The sequence below is a fragment of the Falco biarmicus genome, chromosome 1 (assembly GCF_023638135.1).
Source record: "Falco biarmicus isolate bFalBia1 chromosome 1, bFalBia1.pri, whole genome shotgun sequence".
Taxonomy (NCBI): Eukaryota; Metazoa; Chordata; class Aves; order Falconiformes; family Falconidae; genus Falco; species Falco biarmicus.
The window spans coordinates 21,813,911-21,831,417 of NC_079288.1; the positions used below are offsets into that span (position 1 = coordinate 21,813,911).

At 41.6% G+C, this 17,507-nt stretch overlaps 1 protein-coding gene across 8 annotated transcripts in view; it reads right to left on the reverse strand.

Moving 5' to 3' along the window:
• CUX1 (cut like homeobox 1) overlaps positions 1-17,507 on the reverse strand; it is a 281,378-nt gene that overhangs the window by 57,985 nt on the left and 205,886 nt on the right. The window contains exons 15-20 of one of the 8 annotated variants that reach the window (XM_056326647.1): positions 16,384-16,749; positions 15,323-15,388; positions 13,869-13,970; positions 10,772-11,598; positions 9,141-9,306; positions 8,400-8,456 (exon numbers count right to left, since the gene is read on the reverse strand). The exons of 1 other annotated variant lie outside the window; for it this stretch is intronic. In XM_056326647.1, the coding sequence (XP_056182622.1) occupies positions 8,400-8,456; positions 9,141-9,306; positions 10,772-11,598; positions 13,869-13,970; positions 15,323-15,388; positions 16,384-16,749 (1,584 nt within the window). Of the gene's footprint in view, positions 1-8,399; positions 8,457-9,140; positions 9,307-10,771; positions 11,599-13,868; positions 13,971-15,322; positions 15,389-16,383; positions 17,056-17,507 lie in introns of all 8 variants that reach the window. 6 more of the 8 variants (XM_056326644.1, XM_056326646.1, XM_056326645.1 and 3 more) reach the window with 6 other exon arrangements.

Consider the following 17,507-nt stretch of genomic DNA (forward strand, 5'->3'; position numbering starts at 1 on the left):
AGGCTAATGACTGCTTTCCTTCCCCAACCAAGCATCCCATCTAACAGCCGCAGCGCAGTGGGTTGCTCTTCTTCTTAGAAGCAAGCAGTCGAGGAGGAGTGACCCTGAACACTGCTACACTAAACGCACTCCTCTTCAGGAGGAGTACTGCCTAAAGTACTGAAACAAAATGACATTTACATTGTACGCAACAATATTATAAAAGCTATTAAGGTACATTATTTTACACATCCTCATAATCTCTCCATACTGCTTTACTTAATTTGTGATAAAATTGTTGAGAAAGGGTACTTAATGTAGGACAGTCAGTAAAAGTAATTTATCATCTTCCCGCTTCGGTGCTCACGTTATCAGCGAACTCATTTTCTGCATTCATCATGCAATCAGCCTATTATTTGCATATTAATCAGGCAGTGGACCATGAAAGAGCTGCATCCCAGCCAAATGCTGCACTATCTCAGGAGGAACACTCAGTAATTATCATACATCAGTGTTATGATGTGGTAATTGATTATAACATCTTTCTGTTGCCCCTGGGGAGTCCCACTGCTAACCCAGCTTCAGGCGTTCTGTGCAGATTTTTCTCTGAAAATTAGAGAAACCATTGCTGTCCTTTTATTAGGTTTTTTTTTTTACCTTTACAATAGACAGCACTCTCAGCATTTCCAAGTTACTTTTCCTTTTTTTTTTTTTTTTTTTAAATGAAACCCTCTTTAGGGAAAAACCACCTGCCTCACATCAGAAAAAGTTAAAAAAAAACCCCAAACGAAAACCCAAAACTGAACAGTTGGGCTCATTCTTGCTCGTCCTCTCTCCTTCAAGGTCTGGTGGCTTTTTAGGTGCTGGTATTGCTTACATAATACCCTTCCCCATCAAACACAACAAAATGTTGCAACTTCAATAGACAGTAATTGCAAAGTTCGCATAAAGGCAGTTAAGTTGCTTTATTTAGGTGCCAAATGAGAGGCTAATTTTGGTCCTCTCGCAAAGGACAAATGAAACATCTGCCAGTTCAAACGCGCACTATTTTTAGGACCCAAGTTCCAGAGGGGTAAAAGAGAGAAACAAACCTAAAAGACAACTGTAGTTACACTGCAGCCCCCTCGCACCTCCTTCGTGCCTGCGGACCAGGCAGAGAGGAGCCGGAGGGGGCAGCCCCCGTCCCCGCATCCATCCCAGCCTCCCTTCAGCAAGCAAGAGTGAAAAGGGGGATGTCTCAGGAGAAGACGCCAGAAGGGAACATCTCACGCCGCGTGACAGAGAAGAATGTTTCGGTCCAGCTCTGCAGCGGGGCCAGGCGACCCGCGAGGAGAGCTGGTGAGAACACCTCGCAAGGACAACGTCCCTCTCCAAAGCAGCTTTTTGTCCTGGGACAGTCTTGTCCGAGAGACCCCCAGCGCTGACAGCAACGTGGGGGTGTTTTGGCAAGCTCATGTTTTGCCAATAAATAGTCTCAAACACTGCCTGAATTATTCTGGGCAACAATCACCCTTTTCAACCCCACTATAGGGCATCACAGACACAGCCAAGGGAACAAGTATCTTTTAAGTCGCTATCTTTGACAAGTATAAATATGGGCCATGTACTTCAGGCCTGTTTTACATTTCTTGTTGTCATTATATTTTCTCCTTTCATTAGGCTTTTTAATTGGAGATTTTTCTATTTTCACTTTTATTTAAATTTGATCTCAAATCTGCTTTGCTTTGTTTTCAATGCAAGTTGTGTTTCTCATCAAGTTTAAAATAATCACTGGATTCTTTCATTTGCTGTTTCTCTGGATGGCTGCTGGCAAATTTAAAAACCTCCAATACCCATCAAATTAGGTAAGACAAATTCATCCGTTTTTCTGGCACCCTAACACAAAGGACAGGCTACAAGGTAACTTTGAAGATGTTAATTTTCTGGTAATTTTCTGCTTTTTCTTCTTGGGAATGATTTGCTATCAAGTAATATATACCTCTATGATCGGAACAGGATTTCATTGTTCGAGTCTAACAGGCTGTTTATTTCCCTGTTCCAGAGCTACTTGGTGGAGAAGGCAGCTGCCTCGTAGCTCCATCCCCATTATCAGATGGGAATAACGAGCCGCGTGTTCGGTGCTAGCGCACCTTTTCACCAGTATTTTGGGAGGAAAATAGCCCATTATCTGTTCTTTGAATTGAAAGCAAGGTAATTTTCATCCAGCGGAGGAGCATTTTGTAATATGCTGAGCAGCGGCTGGGCTGTTGCCTGGGGATGGCCGAGGGCATGATGGCTACCTCCATCCCACCAGTGGTAGCCACGTGGCCACGGGGGCTGGACCTGCAGCCCCCTCCTTTTCCCACAAGCAACCAGAAGACCAACGTCAGCTTCTGCCAGCTGCCAGAGCCTCCTATTACCAACAGAAAAATATCTGTTCCCTTCGGAGAAGAGCCTTTCCAACCTCTTCTGCAGCTGCCAGCCCATGGGGGACAGAGCCTGGCCATCACCCTGGCTCCTGACCCCCCCCGGAGCTGCCTGGCCTTCCCGTGCTGTGGCATGACTGTGACGGCCTCATTGGTGTTTCAGTGCTGCTCCAGTTATTTTTATATTTGGCTTTCTAATGTATCAGCTCATCGTTTTCCACTCAGCTCTTCTGTGCTTAGAAGCTGGCAGGAGAAGCCCCCCGTGCCTGAAAGCAGGGAGGGGGGGTAATGTAGGCCCCCTCCCCAAAGGAGGCTGCTCATCTCCAAACGTGCAAGCGGAGGGACGAGAAAACACTGGTAATTAAATGATGAACAGTGAGGTTTACAGAGCTCTAATATTCAATGGCCATGGCTTCTTTTAAACAAATCCTGAAGAGTGCAAGGAAGTTACATGCTCAGACTGATGCTGAAGTTACAGTCAAAGCAACTACTCACAAGCTACATCCACTTTTTAGCAGCTACTATACTAACTGGTATTCCTACAGACTACCTGAGAAGTGTAGCAGCAATAACGGTCAGGAAAGTTTCTTTTTCTGTACAGCTTAAAAAAAAATATTCATAAATTAATTTCAATTTTTAAAAATGAAGACTTTGAGAACGAGGTATTGGTGTACCTGGCTAAATGCTACTGCTGAGCTGCACAGCAGCTCCTTGCTTGGAGATCTTTTCCTCCACACCAAAGGGGAGTGAGCAGAATGGACCCACGTTCCCAAATTAACCACAGAAATAAAACATAGCTGCAACTTGACTCGGTAACTTCTCCAAAACGAATGCTACGAACTCCTAACCACACTTCAGAGTGAATGACATTTGTCTTTAGAATCCAGCCTGAGTCTCCTCTTTGCCATATTAATATGAAAAGTGTGTTGGTGCTTTGTCACAGTAATTCAGCTGCAAGGAATATCTGCCTAGAAAATAGCGTTCACTCTATGATTATATATTTTACTTTAGCACTTTTATAACAATAAAGTTATGACCACAATGAGGATGGAGTCATCTTCTGCGAGTTTAATCCCTGGGTGGTTCAGTGGACAGAAAAGAACACAACTAGGACAGGAATTTCTTTACAAATACTGACTTATTTGCAAAGCATCACCGATGGCCAAAGGACTCCGGCCACACAAGAGAGCCTGGGGAGGACAGACCCAGGCATGAGGCAGAAATCGCCAGATGATGGCTACCAGTGATAGCCTGAACCTGAAGCACTGACTTCGTGCTGCATTCCCAGGTCCCAGTGAGGTGCCTTGACAGCGATTCTCCCAGCTTTATTGATACCAGAAAGGCTGCCAGGAAGGTTTTCATGGTCCAAATGTCAGGGAAATGGCACAGAGTATGATCACACACATTACAGACAGACTACAACAGCTGCCCTTATGAGAAGCCAACTGATATCCTATGGTTTGAAATCCAGACAGTCACAGCCAACTGCTTCAGAGCCGCAATCTCAAGCCACACAGAAAGAATGTGGAAACTTCACCAAGACGTGCTGCTGTGCTTCAGGGTTAGCGTGAAGGTAACTACTTGGCTGATGTAGTTGTTCAGCTCTAAACTTGACAAATGTGTTTGCACCTAGCACAAAAGGAGACAACCTTCTCCACCAAAATGCAAGGACTCAAAAACTCATCAGCAAACATAAACCATCCATGCAAGGAACTCCAGCAGCCCAACTACTCAGCTATTAAAACCCACGTGACCTCCCTTCTCTTCCATTTTTATAGACTACGTTAACCACAAACATTTCATGTCATACAATTTTATTAACCCGGAATGCCAGCAAATGACTGCAAAACAGTCTCCCTCTCCTCTTTGATTCAACAAAAAAAAAATAGCTTCAAATTTGACAAGATCTGTCAGCATCGCTGGACTGATCCCTTGGGTCATCTCAAGGTACTAAGGATTCAGCTCTCCGTGTGCTAATCCCTATTGTGCTCCGGAGCACCATCTCGGCCAGCACTGCCCATCCAGAACAAAACAGCACAATGCAAGAAAGAATCATGAATCATGGAGAAATGGGGGGTGGGGTAAGAGCTTCTCCACTGTCACCATATGGCTAGCTAGCTCTTCCCAGAAGCGCATCAGGACACTAATCTGGAATACGGACTGCAAGCCTGACACATACTCTCCCCCCACCTTGTTCCTCCCAGAGCAGTCAGTGTGACAGCATCCTTCTGTCATCAGGTAACCAGGATGATCCACCCAGTACACACTTAACTACCTGGCTGTGCTCAGCAGCTTCTGTACTGAAAAATACTACTGAAATACGTATTACATAAATAAAAACACCATGGATACCTGGGTTTGTCATCATTCCACAATACGTCTGTTAAAATCACAACTACAGTAAATCATAGATTGCGTTCTGATTTTTTTTTCCCAGATTTTCTTTCCCAAGGGATGATAAGAAGTAATCTCCCTGTTGTTACAAATGTTTTATTTGGAAAATAAAGCTTTTATGCATATTTTAGTTGATCTAAATACAGTAGATCTTGGGTTTTTAAATCACCAGATAATACGCAATTATCTCAAGCTAGATTCTGATTTTGAAACAAGCTCTAATTAGCTCCCCATTTTATGCTGCTATAATCCTTTCTTCAACTCCCATGAGTGTTACTATTGCTAAGCAGCATGAGGTTAGGAATGATGGATGATACCCAGAAAGGAAGACAAACAAAAGGGAAATTCAAAATCCCCTGAGATCACCCGCAGCTGTATCGGCAAATGAAGATTTCCACATTAGGTCATAAGACGACCCTTACAGAAACACATACCAAAAAGGCACGTCTTTTTCCCACTGAGTATTTGCAAGTCTTTAATGTAGTATAGAGAGAGTACATGTCCTTCACAGAGGATAAATACAAAAGCGAATAAAAATCCGGCTTTCCTGGGAGTAGCTATGAAACCAACAGCACCAGAAAAGAAACTCTGTCTTCATGTCATATAGATGCTCAGTAAAGACACAAGACCCCAAAATAAAACAAACTAATAGAAGCTATATACAGTGCAAGTATTTAGAAAAAAATCCAAGCACATAAACCTTCTTCTGGCACATGGCTACTGTCCAAACCCAACCCAGCTCTGATCATCAGTAATGCAACTAAATAAGGGCCAAATTCATCACGAAAAAATGCTGATGCAGTTGGGTGACACTAATTCAACTTTTTTTTCCACGTGATTTGGTCCATGCTTTTGACACATAAATCATTAAAAAGGCAGATTTACCCAAGGGCATTAGAGCATTTAGGTGGAAGGAAATACACAGAAAAAAATGTTAGAAAAGGCACAGTGATACTATTTTTGACCACCTAGGGTACACACACCATTTTTGTGTAAAACATGTTCACTGAAACTCGCACAAGATCACCAAAGCCTTGATGAAAGGTCACAGGCAGAAAATACAGAGATATATATATCTTTGGCTGTAATTTTGATACGGACTGCATGTTTTCAAAATTTGTAAGCTTTCAAAGAAGAAACACAAGCCTGGCTTCTCTTTGCTATCTATCTATCTATCTATCTATCTATCTATCTATCTATCTATCTATCTAATGCTTATCCATTTGTTCCCATATATAGAAGACTGATGGGTCCATCTGTCCACGTGTGACAATGGAAAATCACCAGACAAAAGAATAGATTTTCATGAATGAGGTGTTAATCAAAACCTTATGATCTAGAAGTGTAACTAACTGGGTCAGAAATCCAGAAAATCTTGCTAGTTTGATAGAATAGTGCCAAACAGTAATGAAAATACTCACAGCTAATAAAAGTTGGAGACTTTACTATGCATGTTGACACTCTGTACACTGAAGACCTTCTTGGCAAAGCACTCAGGAGCCACTGAATGTATTAGTTTAATTTCACTTCTTTCCCTTCATGCATTCAACAAGTTCCAAACCAATTATATTACATGGAAAAGGCTCCAGACCTTTTTCTCATTTCAAAATTGTTCTGATTAATTTCTGTTTTAAAATTACAAGTATGCAACCTTTTCTGCCTTGATTTTCCTGGGAAATGTCTCAGAAGACCAGAAAATTGGAGCTGTCTTTTTTTTTTTTTTTTTTTTCCTACCCTGGAGTGGAGGATCTTTCACAAATGCGTAATTATTATTACCTTTTCCAAACTGTTTGCTGCGCTTTTAATTACAGAACAGCTGCTAATAAAAGAAAATTACCAAACTGCCCTTCCTTATTCAAATAACTTGGTTTTGCTCTTTTGTTCTGTGTGGTGGCACAACCTTCCTTTTCCCTTTATATGGAGAAAAGCACCAAGAAAAGGATGTCTTGTACAACAATTTTATTTTTTATCGCTGGAAAGGAGGAAGAAAAGGGCACGAGCCCATTTTCTCATTTGTAAGTCTGCTTTAAGGAAAGAAGGAGGGCGATCATCAATAATATGATTTTATTAGCTGATAGCAATGTGTCGCCTCACAAAATATTAGCTCAAGGGCAGGAACTGACAAACGAGATTGGGAGTGTGGGAGGGGAGCAAAATATCACAGCAGCAAAACTGAACTTCCTGAAGGAAATCACTTTCAGCTACCAGCGATCCTCATGGGAATCCAGAAGGTGGTCGGATTTTAATACTATGGGCTTGTCTTTCAATCTATTATAATTACAGTTAGTCATAAATATGATGATTAGCAATAACAATGCAGCTTTTTCCCAGCTCCTCTGATTTCAAATTCCTCTTAAAATGGTTACAATTAATTACTCGCACTTTCCACGCTGTCTTAGGCGTTTATAACTGTAACAGTTACTCTTGCATAGTATTGATGCTACAAACAAGTAGTCAATGGCATGCTTTTAATGAACAGCAGTGTATAAAATATCGCGGGAAATTTCCATGTTCTCTAAATGCTTGGCTATCAATAACAATAGCCCTATGATTGCAAATGATTTTTTCCCATTTTGGTTTTGTTTTTGTGGCTTGTTTTTACCAGGGACATTTTTTTTTCCTTTTATCTATTTATTTTCAACTGTTCTCCTTAAGAAAAAGTGGACTGAATATCATCACAGATTTTCTTCTAGTAAAATCTTTTTAGAATGCAAAATAGTTTCCCCGTAGAGAGAAAAAGCAGTTTGGTTGGAATACTCAGAATAAAGCCAGCAAGCTCCAGGAAAAAAAAAAAAAAAAGTGTTTCAGAATGGCAGAAAAGTCGAAGAAGAGCACAACCCATCCTTCTCTGTATCCTGAAATGCAATAATTCTCCAGTACAGGGTACGGGCTGTAAGTACAGAGCAGGGCACAAGTCTTTTTCTAGACTAGAGAACAGCCAAGTGGTTTACGTCAGTTAAGCGTATCATTGGTAAAAAGTCTGTGTGGGTAGAGTTTGGTATCTAACAGCAGGAACACAGCTGTTCTGTTCCAGCCTCCCTCCTATACCGTGGCCATCTTACAAAACCTTTAGCAATTCACTTCTCCTTGACACTCATCTTTGCTGCATCTGCTTTTTTGCAAACGGAAAGGGGAGGGAGAAAAAAAAAGTCGGCTCAGAATATTTAACGGAGCTTGAAAAAGAAAGGCATACCGTGGTCTTTTCCCCACCTTCAAATTAACAAAGCAGATTTTGTGCAAAGGGAAGTGGGAAAAAAAAATATGCCAGCGAGTAAGGCAGCTGGAGTATGTAGATCACATTACAAACGAAAGGCTTGTTTTACAGCCATTGTCACATGTCAAGTTGATAAGCTGAACTATGGTAAAAAAAACCCTACAGAGCCAATGATCTCTAAGATCAGAGTCTTTTTACCTAATATATGCAGCTAAATATGTGTACTCCCTACATCTGCCATAGCAACAAGGAGAGAACGAGGAATTAACTGTGTTAATAAAAAAAACTGAAGGGACTCCTGTATGATACAACAAAACGCAAGAAACCTCTCGGCATCAAAGCAAAAGAAATGTAACAAAAAGCACAGAGAATTATTTCAGAGCAAATCATTGAAACCAGCTGATTACCTGAGCTTGCACATCCCTGCTGTAGGGAATCCTGTAATGATGTCACAGAGTGAAGGACTAGATAAGAGAGGAGAGGAAAATCAGGGAACAATAAAAGGAGATGCCAAACCACAAACTAAACAGTAAGCAGGCTCAACAAATAGCAAACTGCTGACCTCAGCAAGGGCGTGCTGCTCATTTAAGTCAGTGGCATTATCAGGGTACAACTGAGGCCAAACTCGAGTCTAGCCTTTCTGTATCAATAGGTATTAGGATAAGAGAAAGCCACATAAAAGCGTAATTGCAACACAGCGTTCCCCCTTTAAAGCTTAGTTCTTCTAGCTCACCTCCTGAGAAAGCAATCGATACTCTCCTAGGAACAATCACAATCCCCTATGTAACCCTAGAAAACAGTGCACGAGATTTTCCAGCTCTTGGGCCAAAATTTTTTTGAATTATGTATCATATTCATGCCTAGATAATATCATCCTAATTAGGAACTTGGTAAGTGCTGCTTATCAATTACGCATAAACGAGTGCTTCGTTCGTAAACATTCCCAGTGTGTCCTCCTAGGGACCAGCTGGGCTGCAAGGGTGGACGCTGCCACTTCCAGTAATGCCTGGAGTAGCACCGGGTGCAAGGCTTGCTTACTGCAAATTTAACCAAAAAAAAAAAAAAAGGGAACAAAAAAAAAAAAAGAAGGAAAAAAAAAAAAGATTTCCTCCTCCTCAACTCAAACAACATAGTGGAATTTTAATTACCTTGTCCTTGTTGCTGCCCTTGTGCAGGCAGGACACACTGTCCCAGCTCACCATTCAACCAGAGCTGCATACGAATAAATGGTTCTCGGCCTTTTTGGGTCAATTTACTCCATGGCTTTGGCCTGGAGAGCATGTCACTGACACTTCCTTGGGACAGCCCCAATACCTGAAGTGAAGCAACCAAGAACGGCACGTTAACACATTGGATGTGGAAGCAGGGGGTGTGTGTAATTTAAGTCACTTTGGTTTCCTTTACTGCTACGGCGCTCGAATCGTTTTCATACGGACAATTAGTAAAACTGCAAAATGACATCTGTAGGTACTCAGATGGAAATGTTTTTCTCCTGCCGTGGTTTCCTTCTGGAGTGTGGTTTTGTTTTTTTTTTTTTCCGGCAGGAACGGAGCGGCAGCACAAACGGCAGAAGGATGGTGCGAGATTTGCATGCTTTTCATATTTTGTGTCAAATAGTTTCATCGGTTTTAACAGGAAAAACACAGAGTCCAGGCACACACAGGCAGATAAAACAGGCAATGATTGGCATGTATTTTGTTCTCAAACAAAAATAATTGGGACTTTTGAGACTAGGCCTATATTTGGTTCATTTTTTTGGTATGAATTATAAAGATGTGTGTTTTCACCTGTAGCAGCGGCTGTTCCACGTAAGTAAATATTTAAGAATAGAGCCGACTGCAGCAAAGGGGGAATTTCAGACAGGCAGAATGCAATTATTTGCCTGGAATTCAGCACAGGTACAGGAGTTAAAAATCATACTTAATGAAAGCTGCCATGGGATCTTTAATGACCCCGAGAGGTCAGCTTTTTCATTTTACATCTTAGTGAAAAGGCAATAGTGCGATGCCAGCTCCTATTATACTTTTATATTGATTCAATTCTTTATAGGAAGAAGAAACACCAGATGTCCACCACTTCTTACAGTGTGGGAGGTGTTTTCTGGTGGTCAGGGACCACCCCAAAATCCCACATGTTCAATGCTTAGGGCCCACGGCATGAGAAATTCAGAAAACCTTATCGTGCATGGCGTATCTGTAATCAAACATTGCTTAAAAACGTCTCAAAGCACGCTAAGATAGCAATCACCAGGTGTAAGAAATGACTGCGAATTCCTGACTTCAGACTAAGGAGAGGTAGGGGATTTTCTGCGTGTTTGTTTAAGTACCTTTGTGCACATTTCCAAATATTAAAAAAAAAAAAAAAAAAGAAGAAAAATGCTCTTGTGTCCATAATCTTCACTTCTAACAAATTTAAGACTCTCCAGTCATGACAATGGCACTACTCAAATATTCCATGAATTCATTACATTAGGCATGAAATACTGAGTCTCAATAACGTTTGCTTCAGCTTTCAACATTTCTAAACTCGGGGCCCCATTTCTAATTACAGCTGGCTGAAGCCAATCGTTGTATAAAAAACTAGGCGATTCACCAAATACAGGACAACTAATACTCTCCTTTGTGAGCTTATTTTGAAAATACTTAACATATGGAACAAAACATTTTTCCATCAGACATAGGTGCCTTATCCCCCGCCGTTAAACTGAGCTCCGTACCAACGTCATGAGCAAAACGCACATTCACAATACTGGTGTAACAAGAGAGAACCACTTCTTTACCTTTTCCCCAAAGATCCTTTGGCAGATGCCATTCTTTGCTAGCTTTTCTTTGACCTGCCGCGTTAGCTCTATCGTATCCACTTCCTGGTACATATAAATCTCATACTGCTCGGGTGTCAGTGGAGGAACTGAAGGTTTGGATGGTTTTGACAAAGACACGATAGGGGATGAAGGGAGTGGGCTATTTTGTGGTGTCTCACTGCGACTCGCCCCAGTCATGCTCAATTCAGAACTCTGCGAGTACGGTGATTCAGCGTTTGGCCACTCTTTCCAATACTCTGAAGAAGATGGTCCTTGGAGCTGGCTACGATCTGGCCTAGTCTGATTGCTGACCTTTTCTTTTCCACCACTGGCTTCCTCAACTTTTACATCTTCAGGAAGAGCTGTATTTCTTCTCTCATGCTGCACAGTATTCCACCAATGGTCCTTCCAAACACCACCACGTCCCAACTCATTTTTAACATGCCTCAACATACCCTGGGCAGAATCACTTATTCCATGAAGCTCTAGAACAGGTGCCTCCTGAGGCTCCTTTTTGAGCCCAGAGAGGTTCTGCAATGCAGAGATACTGGAATCAGTGACAGATGAATGTTTCTTCAGGGATATGGCCAAAGGAGAATAGCTGGAAACCGAAGACATTGCAGGTGTAGATACTAGTTTGGGGGACAGGATAGAAATGTCAGCTTGAGATAAAGGTGGTGTTTTTAAGGCAGGTTCAAGGGCAGCCTGCTGTGCCTCCATTTCACGTCGGGCTTGTTGCAGAATGGATCGAATAGCATCATCAGAATTGCCACTGCTAGATGCAGAAGGCGGCTGAGCCGGCTCAGCTATGAAAAACAACCAAAAGACTAAATGCAACAGAGGAATATGCTTTATATTCAACACGTGCTACTGTAACTATTTCCCAGTCAGAAAAAGGGCTGCAATACATTTCTGGATGGGAGGGAGGAGTTTTCACTAAGCAAAGCTTTGTGCTTTTCAAAATAAGGTAAGATTTCCAAAGTTCTTCACTGGAAAATTTTTATAGTTGCCAAAGTGCTGGACGTTTGCACGCACAGACTCAACTGCAGAAGTCTAGTACTACTTGCACGTTTTCCACCATTGTAAAAATTTTCAAATAAATGCCTTTGAAAATCAAGCCTTCCCTTCTTCCTCCCCTACCCCCAAGCGGTCAATAACATTTTATGGTTTTATTTACAAAGTTATTTAACCTTTTACTTCTCTCTGTCTCCACAAATGAAGCGTAACACACACTCAAGGCTGAACACAGCTGCATTCACCTGGACTGACTATTAATACCCTCTTACAATATAAATCAGGTGAGTCCTTTTAACTCCAAAAACATGACACACAAATTACAACAGAGCAAGAACTTTAGAAAGAGACTTCATTATTTTGTTTGACAAGCTAAATATGCTCCTGCTTCCTGTTTCCTTGTTTCGTGGTCCCAACCACTGAAATAAACAGCTCTACAAAAATGAGGCAGATGCCTGCCCATCACTCTCCGCCTTATCTAAAGCCCTAGAATGGAGCCACGGGCACTTTTTCAGAAGAATTAACACCTAAATGCAGTATTACAGCGGTGAACCAGGACTCATGCGGCTGTGCTGCAGCCGTCGGGGATGAGCAGAGCCTGGAACACGGGGGTAGAATGATCTCTGCAGAGCCCAGAGGTTTTCGCAATGGCATCTGTTTCCATTTAAGTTAGCCTCCGCTGAGGTCCCTGCTGCTTGAAACTCAATTCCTCTGAAAGCTACTCTATAAAGAACGGGGAAAGTGAAGCACTAGATAGTAACAGGGAACCCATACACTGCAAGAACTGGCCTCAAAGCGAAGTAAGATTTGAAACATGCTGCCTATTATTCTAGTAATATTATGCCTCATCTGAATACATTTCCAAATTTGCTTCCCTACGTTCCTTCCTGTCACTCACTATAAAATAGATGAAAAGCTAAGAAATGGGAAAAAAGACAGTGGGGCTCTCTCTTCTGTTTTATCTACTGGTTTCATAGGGATTTTTGAGGCTGAATTAATATTTGAAAGGAAGCCTGAGACTCGCAGATGAAACATGCTACTGAACAACGTACTTGCAGTTTCCTGCACACAGCCCATGTTTTTCTCTATGTCATCATTACTTTTATAAAGCAATTTTATTTAAATCGTATATTAACTACTCTTTTATAAAAATTCTGCCATGAGATTAGCTTAGTTTTCATTTAAAAGGCAACTACCCAAACCCCTAAATCAATATTTACTTTAAAAAACAAAACTAAAGTCTTGCACAGTACTTTCTACTTCAGCATTAGTGCTTTAGCAGTACTGGAAACTTTTAAGAAGGGCTACGGAGTAGACAGAAATGTTAACTACATGACAGCACACAATGAGAATTAAACTTATCTCAGGCTAAGATGTAAAATTAATGATGTTTTCGGGAAAGGAAACGCTTTTTGGATTTGCCAGTTCATTCACTGAATACATTTTGTAACCAAAAATAAAGCTGTACAAAAGTCAGAACTGAGTTTGCCTATATTATAATTTCAGTACGTGATGTCCTCAGTACGATGGCACTATGTGACTGGTAGTCGCTGGCTAGGTCGTGACCTTCACCCCGACAAATCCATGCAGTTCCCTCGCCCATGCAGTTGTGTCCCTAGGGCTTGAGTTAGAGAGAAGAGAAAGCAGGAGCCATTCCCTTTCCAAGGAGCAAACTGGCAGAAGAAAGGATTTTGTAGGTTCCCCCTGCAGAGCGACTGCCCGCAGGTCTGGAGCAGTGTAAAGAAGGCAGAGAGCTCTGCATGTGGAAAAACGTGTTTAGAAACCTCACAGCGTTGCTCCCCCGGGAGCAGCGCAGAGCAGAGCAGGCAGAGCGCTGAGCAGGGACCCTGCCAAGCTGTGACATGTGTAACCTGAACTTGGGGTGTCTTATAGACAGAAACAACTCCGCTAAATAATACTAATAAAAAAAAAAAAAAAAAAAAAAGCTCTTCAAACCTACATTCAAGGTTTTAAGAATATAATTAACTGACCAGAAAGCTCATGGTAATTGTTTTAATTAAATTCTGAAATAAAAGGAGCAAGAGACAAAATGAGAGCGTACCTGTTTTCTGTACTTGCAGCTCCCTTTTGGCTTGTTCGAGAATGGATTTGATGGCTTCATCAGAGCCAGACTCTGTGGTTCGGATTCTTGTGGTTATATTACCTGAAGAGGAAAACAAAACTGATGACACTGGGAAAACTTCTATTGGTTTGGTTGTTTCTTTAACACAAAGACAGGCAGTACATACTGATATACGGCACGCATGACCGCGTGACAGTTCACATAGGAGCTTTACCTACATTTACAACACCAAGAACATACTTAACGTAGTAAAATATCTTTGCTGTGCAAAAGCCTGCCTGCTAGCTGCACTGGACCGACGAGAACACTGACATCGTCAGAGAAAGAACTAGGTGGTCATATATTCCTTTTCCAGGATAATATATAGGTCTACTTTTTCCCTTTTTTTTTTTTTTTTTTTTTTTTTTTGAGGGGGAGAGGAAACAGAAGGGAAAAGAACCAGAGGGGAAAGGAAGAAAGCTAAAACTGTAAGATCAGGAATAAACTTATAAATTGCATCAGCTGCTAGGCAAAGTAGGATGAGTATACATTCAGCCCAAAACAGAATTAAAAAGTAACTAGATAAAAATAATTTTTAACTTTCTAGAGGTTAATATATTAAGAAAAACAGTCATTTAAACACAGATACCATTTGAAGTACTCTCCAGCTAAGAGCTATTACTTGGTTGTTTCGGTTTTTTTAACCTCTAAAGGGAAGAAACGGAAGGAAAACTATGACTGTGAATGCTACTGCACTTAACTGCATTTTTCATTATGAGCTTATCATTTGTCAGTGAGCTAGATAATTTCTGACTGGAGTCAAAACAACTACAGTTTTGGGGTACCCATTTTTGTTTTTTCTTCTGCCTCTTGTCTTGCTAAAAGAACAAAATCTGCAACTAATCTATCGTGAAGGAAAATGTTCGTACTTCCTGCTCAGTGGTAATTTATTGATCTGATGTTCACGTGTCTTGTTGCCTTTTTCATACACCATAGTGAAGTAAGTATCGCGCTAATTTAACAGCGTATTATTTGTCAACGTAAGCCCCGTGAGAAGAAAGAAGTAAATCTAGAGCAGCAGTACGCGATTGATGTTGCAATTGTGCAACCTTCTCCCTCCAAAATCACAAAAACAGCAAAGAGCATTTCAACAGATCTGATGACTTTATAAAGCCACTTCTATCACTTATCTTTTTTTTTTTTTTTTAATCTGCGTACTCAGTGAGGTTGGGAGTGGAAGAAGTATCCAAACAGGGTTACGTTAGTACAGCAGCAGCAGAATTAGAAAAAGCGAAGTGCTCATCTAACCCATGGTTTGTTTTATACTTACTGTCTGTTTTTCTATCAGATTCCAGGCCAGAATCAAACTGCACAGTTTTAAGGAAACACACAGCTAAAGCACACTCCACTTCCTAGGTATTGACTGCAAAGAAAAACACCTGCCTGTGACGTACCTTCAGACCCATTTCTTCGTTTCGGTACTTCCTGAAATAGTCTGTTCAGGTTCTGGCCTGGATTCTCTGTTGAAAAACAAGTTTGGTAAGAACAAAACAATCAGGGGATGGTTGCTCTGACATCATGGGCTGTGTGACATGAGAAGCTAGCAGCCTGTCTCTGACCGCCAGGGTTCAAGCTGTCCTCGCCCCCTCAAGCCTTTGTCTGAGCGCTGGAGGAGCTGGCTACTTTGGAAGAAGCAAGGCTGGCTGATTTGTTAATAAAGATTACAGCTACGTTCGGAAAGGAGATTAGACAGATATAAATAAATGTCTAGAGATACCAAAAATGAAGAGGTTAAAGATGGGCAGATAATCCCCTCAAGTACAATCATCAAAAGGAAGAACAGATTATAAATCTAACAGTGTGCACTTTCAATTAAACAAAATCTAGGAAAACCCTGCCTGCCTTTTCCAGTATTTCTTGACTGTAAACAACTTACTTTGCAGTTTCTCTAAATGTAAATCTCAGTCTTCACTTAAGATGAATCACAATGAAATGCATGTTATTTCTTAAAATCGCTGCCTTAAATATGCAAAGCTGCTTTAAATTAGGATTTTTTTTTAAGTTACTCATCTCATGCATCACATGACATTTTGTCAAAACACTTTGGGGAAAAAATAAATCACACAAGACACAACAAAAGTCTGGTCTCAATAACCAAACCTAAATAAAAACCTTGAAGTATTTCTGAGGGCAGATACTCTCAGTAGCTACTGAACCTTTTCACTCTGTATTTAGCTCTGACATGGAGCTACTGGGAAGGGAGGGATGGCAGTGTCCCTGCTGCCTGCTCCTGCTGACAAACCCAAGTCAGCAGCTAAAAAAAGCAGAAGCAAAGATACTAACCTGCTTGAGTGCTGAACAGCGGAGTTAGAAGCTGTACTTTCTGTACCTGACCTCTGATTTTGGGTGAAACCAGCAGCAACACACAACTGGCCCCGTACAGGGAAGCTTTCAGCTTTTAATGTTTGTAACTAACAGGAAAACAGGGCGAGACCCTCAGCTGGCGAGCGCTTACCTCTTTGTCTACCCTGGATGCTGCGAAGAGCCAAGATGTTCTGCTCGTCCGAGAGGAACTGCTTCATCTTATGGAAGGGCTCCTTGCCTCTCACAGTCAGTTTATTCCATGGCTTTGGCCGGGCTAGTATCTCACTCACAGACCCTTGCGACAGTCCCAACACATAATGTCCAAATATCCGCTGTCCGATATTGTGCTTGATCAATTGCTCTTTCACCTGACGTGCAATTTCGGCTGTGTCTATCTCCTCGCCTTCAGAGATGCTCCCAGCACTTTCTGACTGGCTGGGAGATGGGGCCATGCCATTTACGTCCGGACTTTGTTGTAACGGACTTTGGGAAGATATGGAGTTTGTGCTGTAAGGACCTGTTGAAAAAATCATGCTTGTGCTTCCTGCTTCCTGCATTGCCTTGGAGTAGAAGGACTGCATTAGCTGTCGCTGGAGGAGAGAGTTTAGTGCAAATTTTCCTGTGGAGGCCAGGGGTAAGCTGGGGCTCGCCAGGGATGAGCTGAAAAAGTCTTGACTTAAACCCGTTGGTGAGAACTGGTGTGTACCATTAGTACTGGGAGCCTGCTCCCCCGCGTTGCGGAGCAACTGAGAAGGAGGGGAGGCCGGCAAGGTTGCAGGACGCTGACTCTCAGGCTGGTCTTTCCCTTTTCTCCTGGCTGACCCTACAAGGAAGGTCAAACATAATGCATTATGGGGGATCAAAGAGGGAAAAACCAAGATAAAAAAATGCAAAGTTTGCCCCGCAAAGGGAAAAAAAAAAAGTGCAGATTTCCAAGGGCCAATGAAGCGGTGGTGGGATTTTTGGTTTCGGTTTTGGTTTTGGTTTGTTTTCATTTGTTTGTTGTTGGTTTTTTTGTGCTTTTTTTTCTTCTTTTTTTCCATAATTGTAATTTTAATAAGCCAAACAAGGCCCCCAAAACAAACAACATGCATTTCATGTTTGCACCTTTCTTGTATGTTGCAGCCTGGAGAATCCCCCTTACAAACATTAAAACTAGAACAGTTACATGAAGCGCAGTTATACATTTAAAATAAAAGCAGTTACAGACAGCAAGTCTCTTTGTTGTCTCTCATTCAAGACATTACTCATTGGACCTAACTGAACCCAAATGCA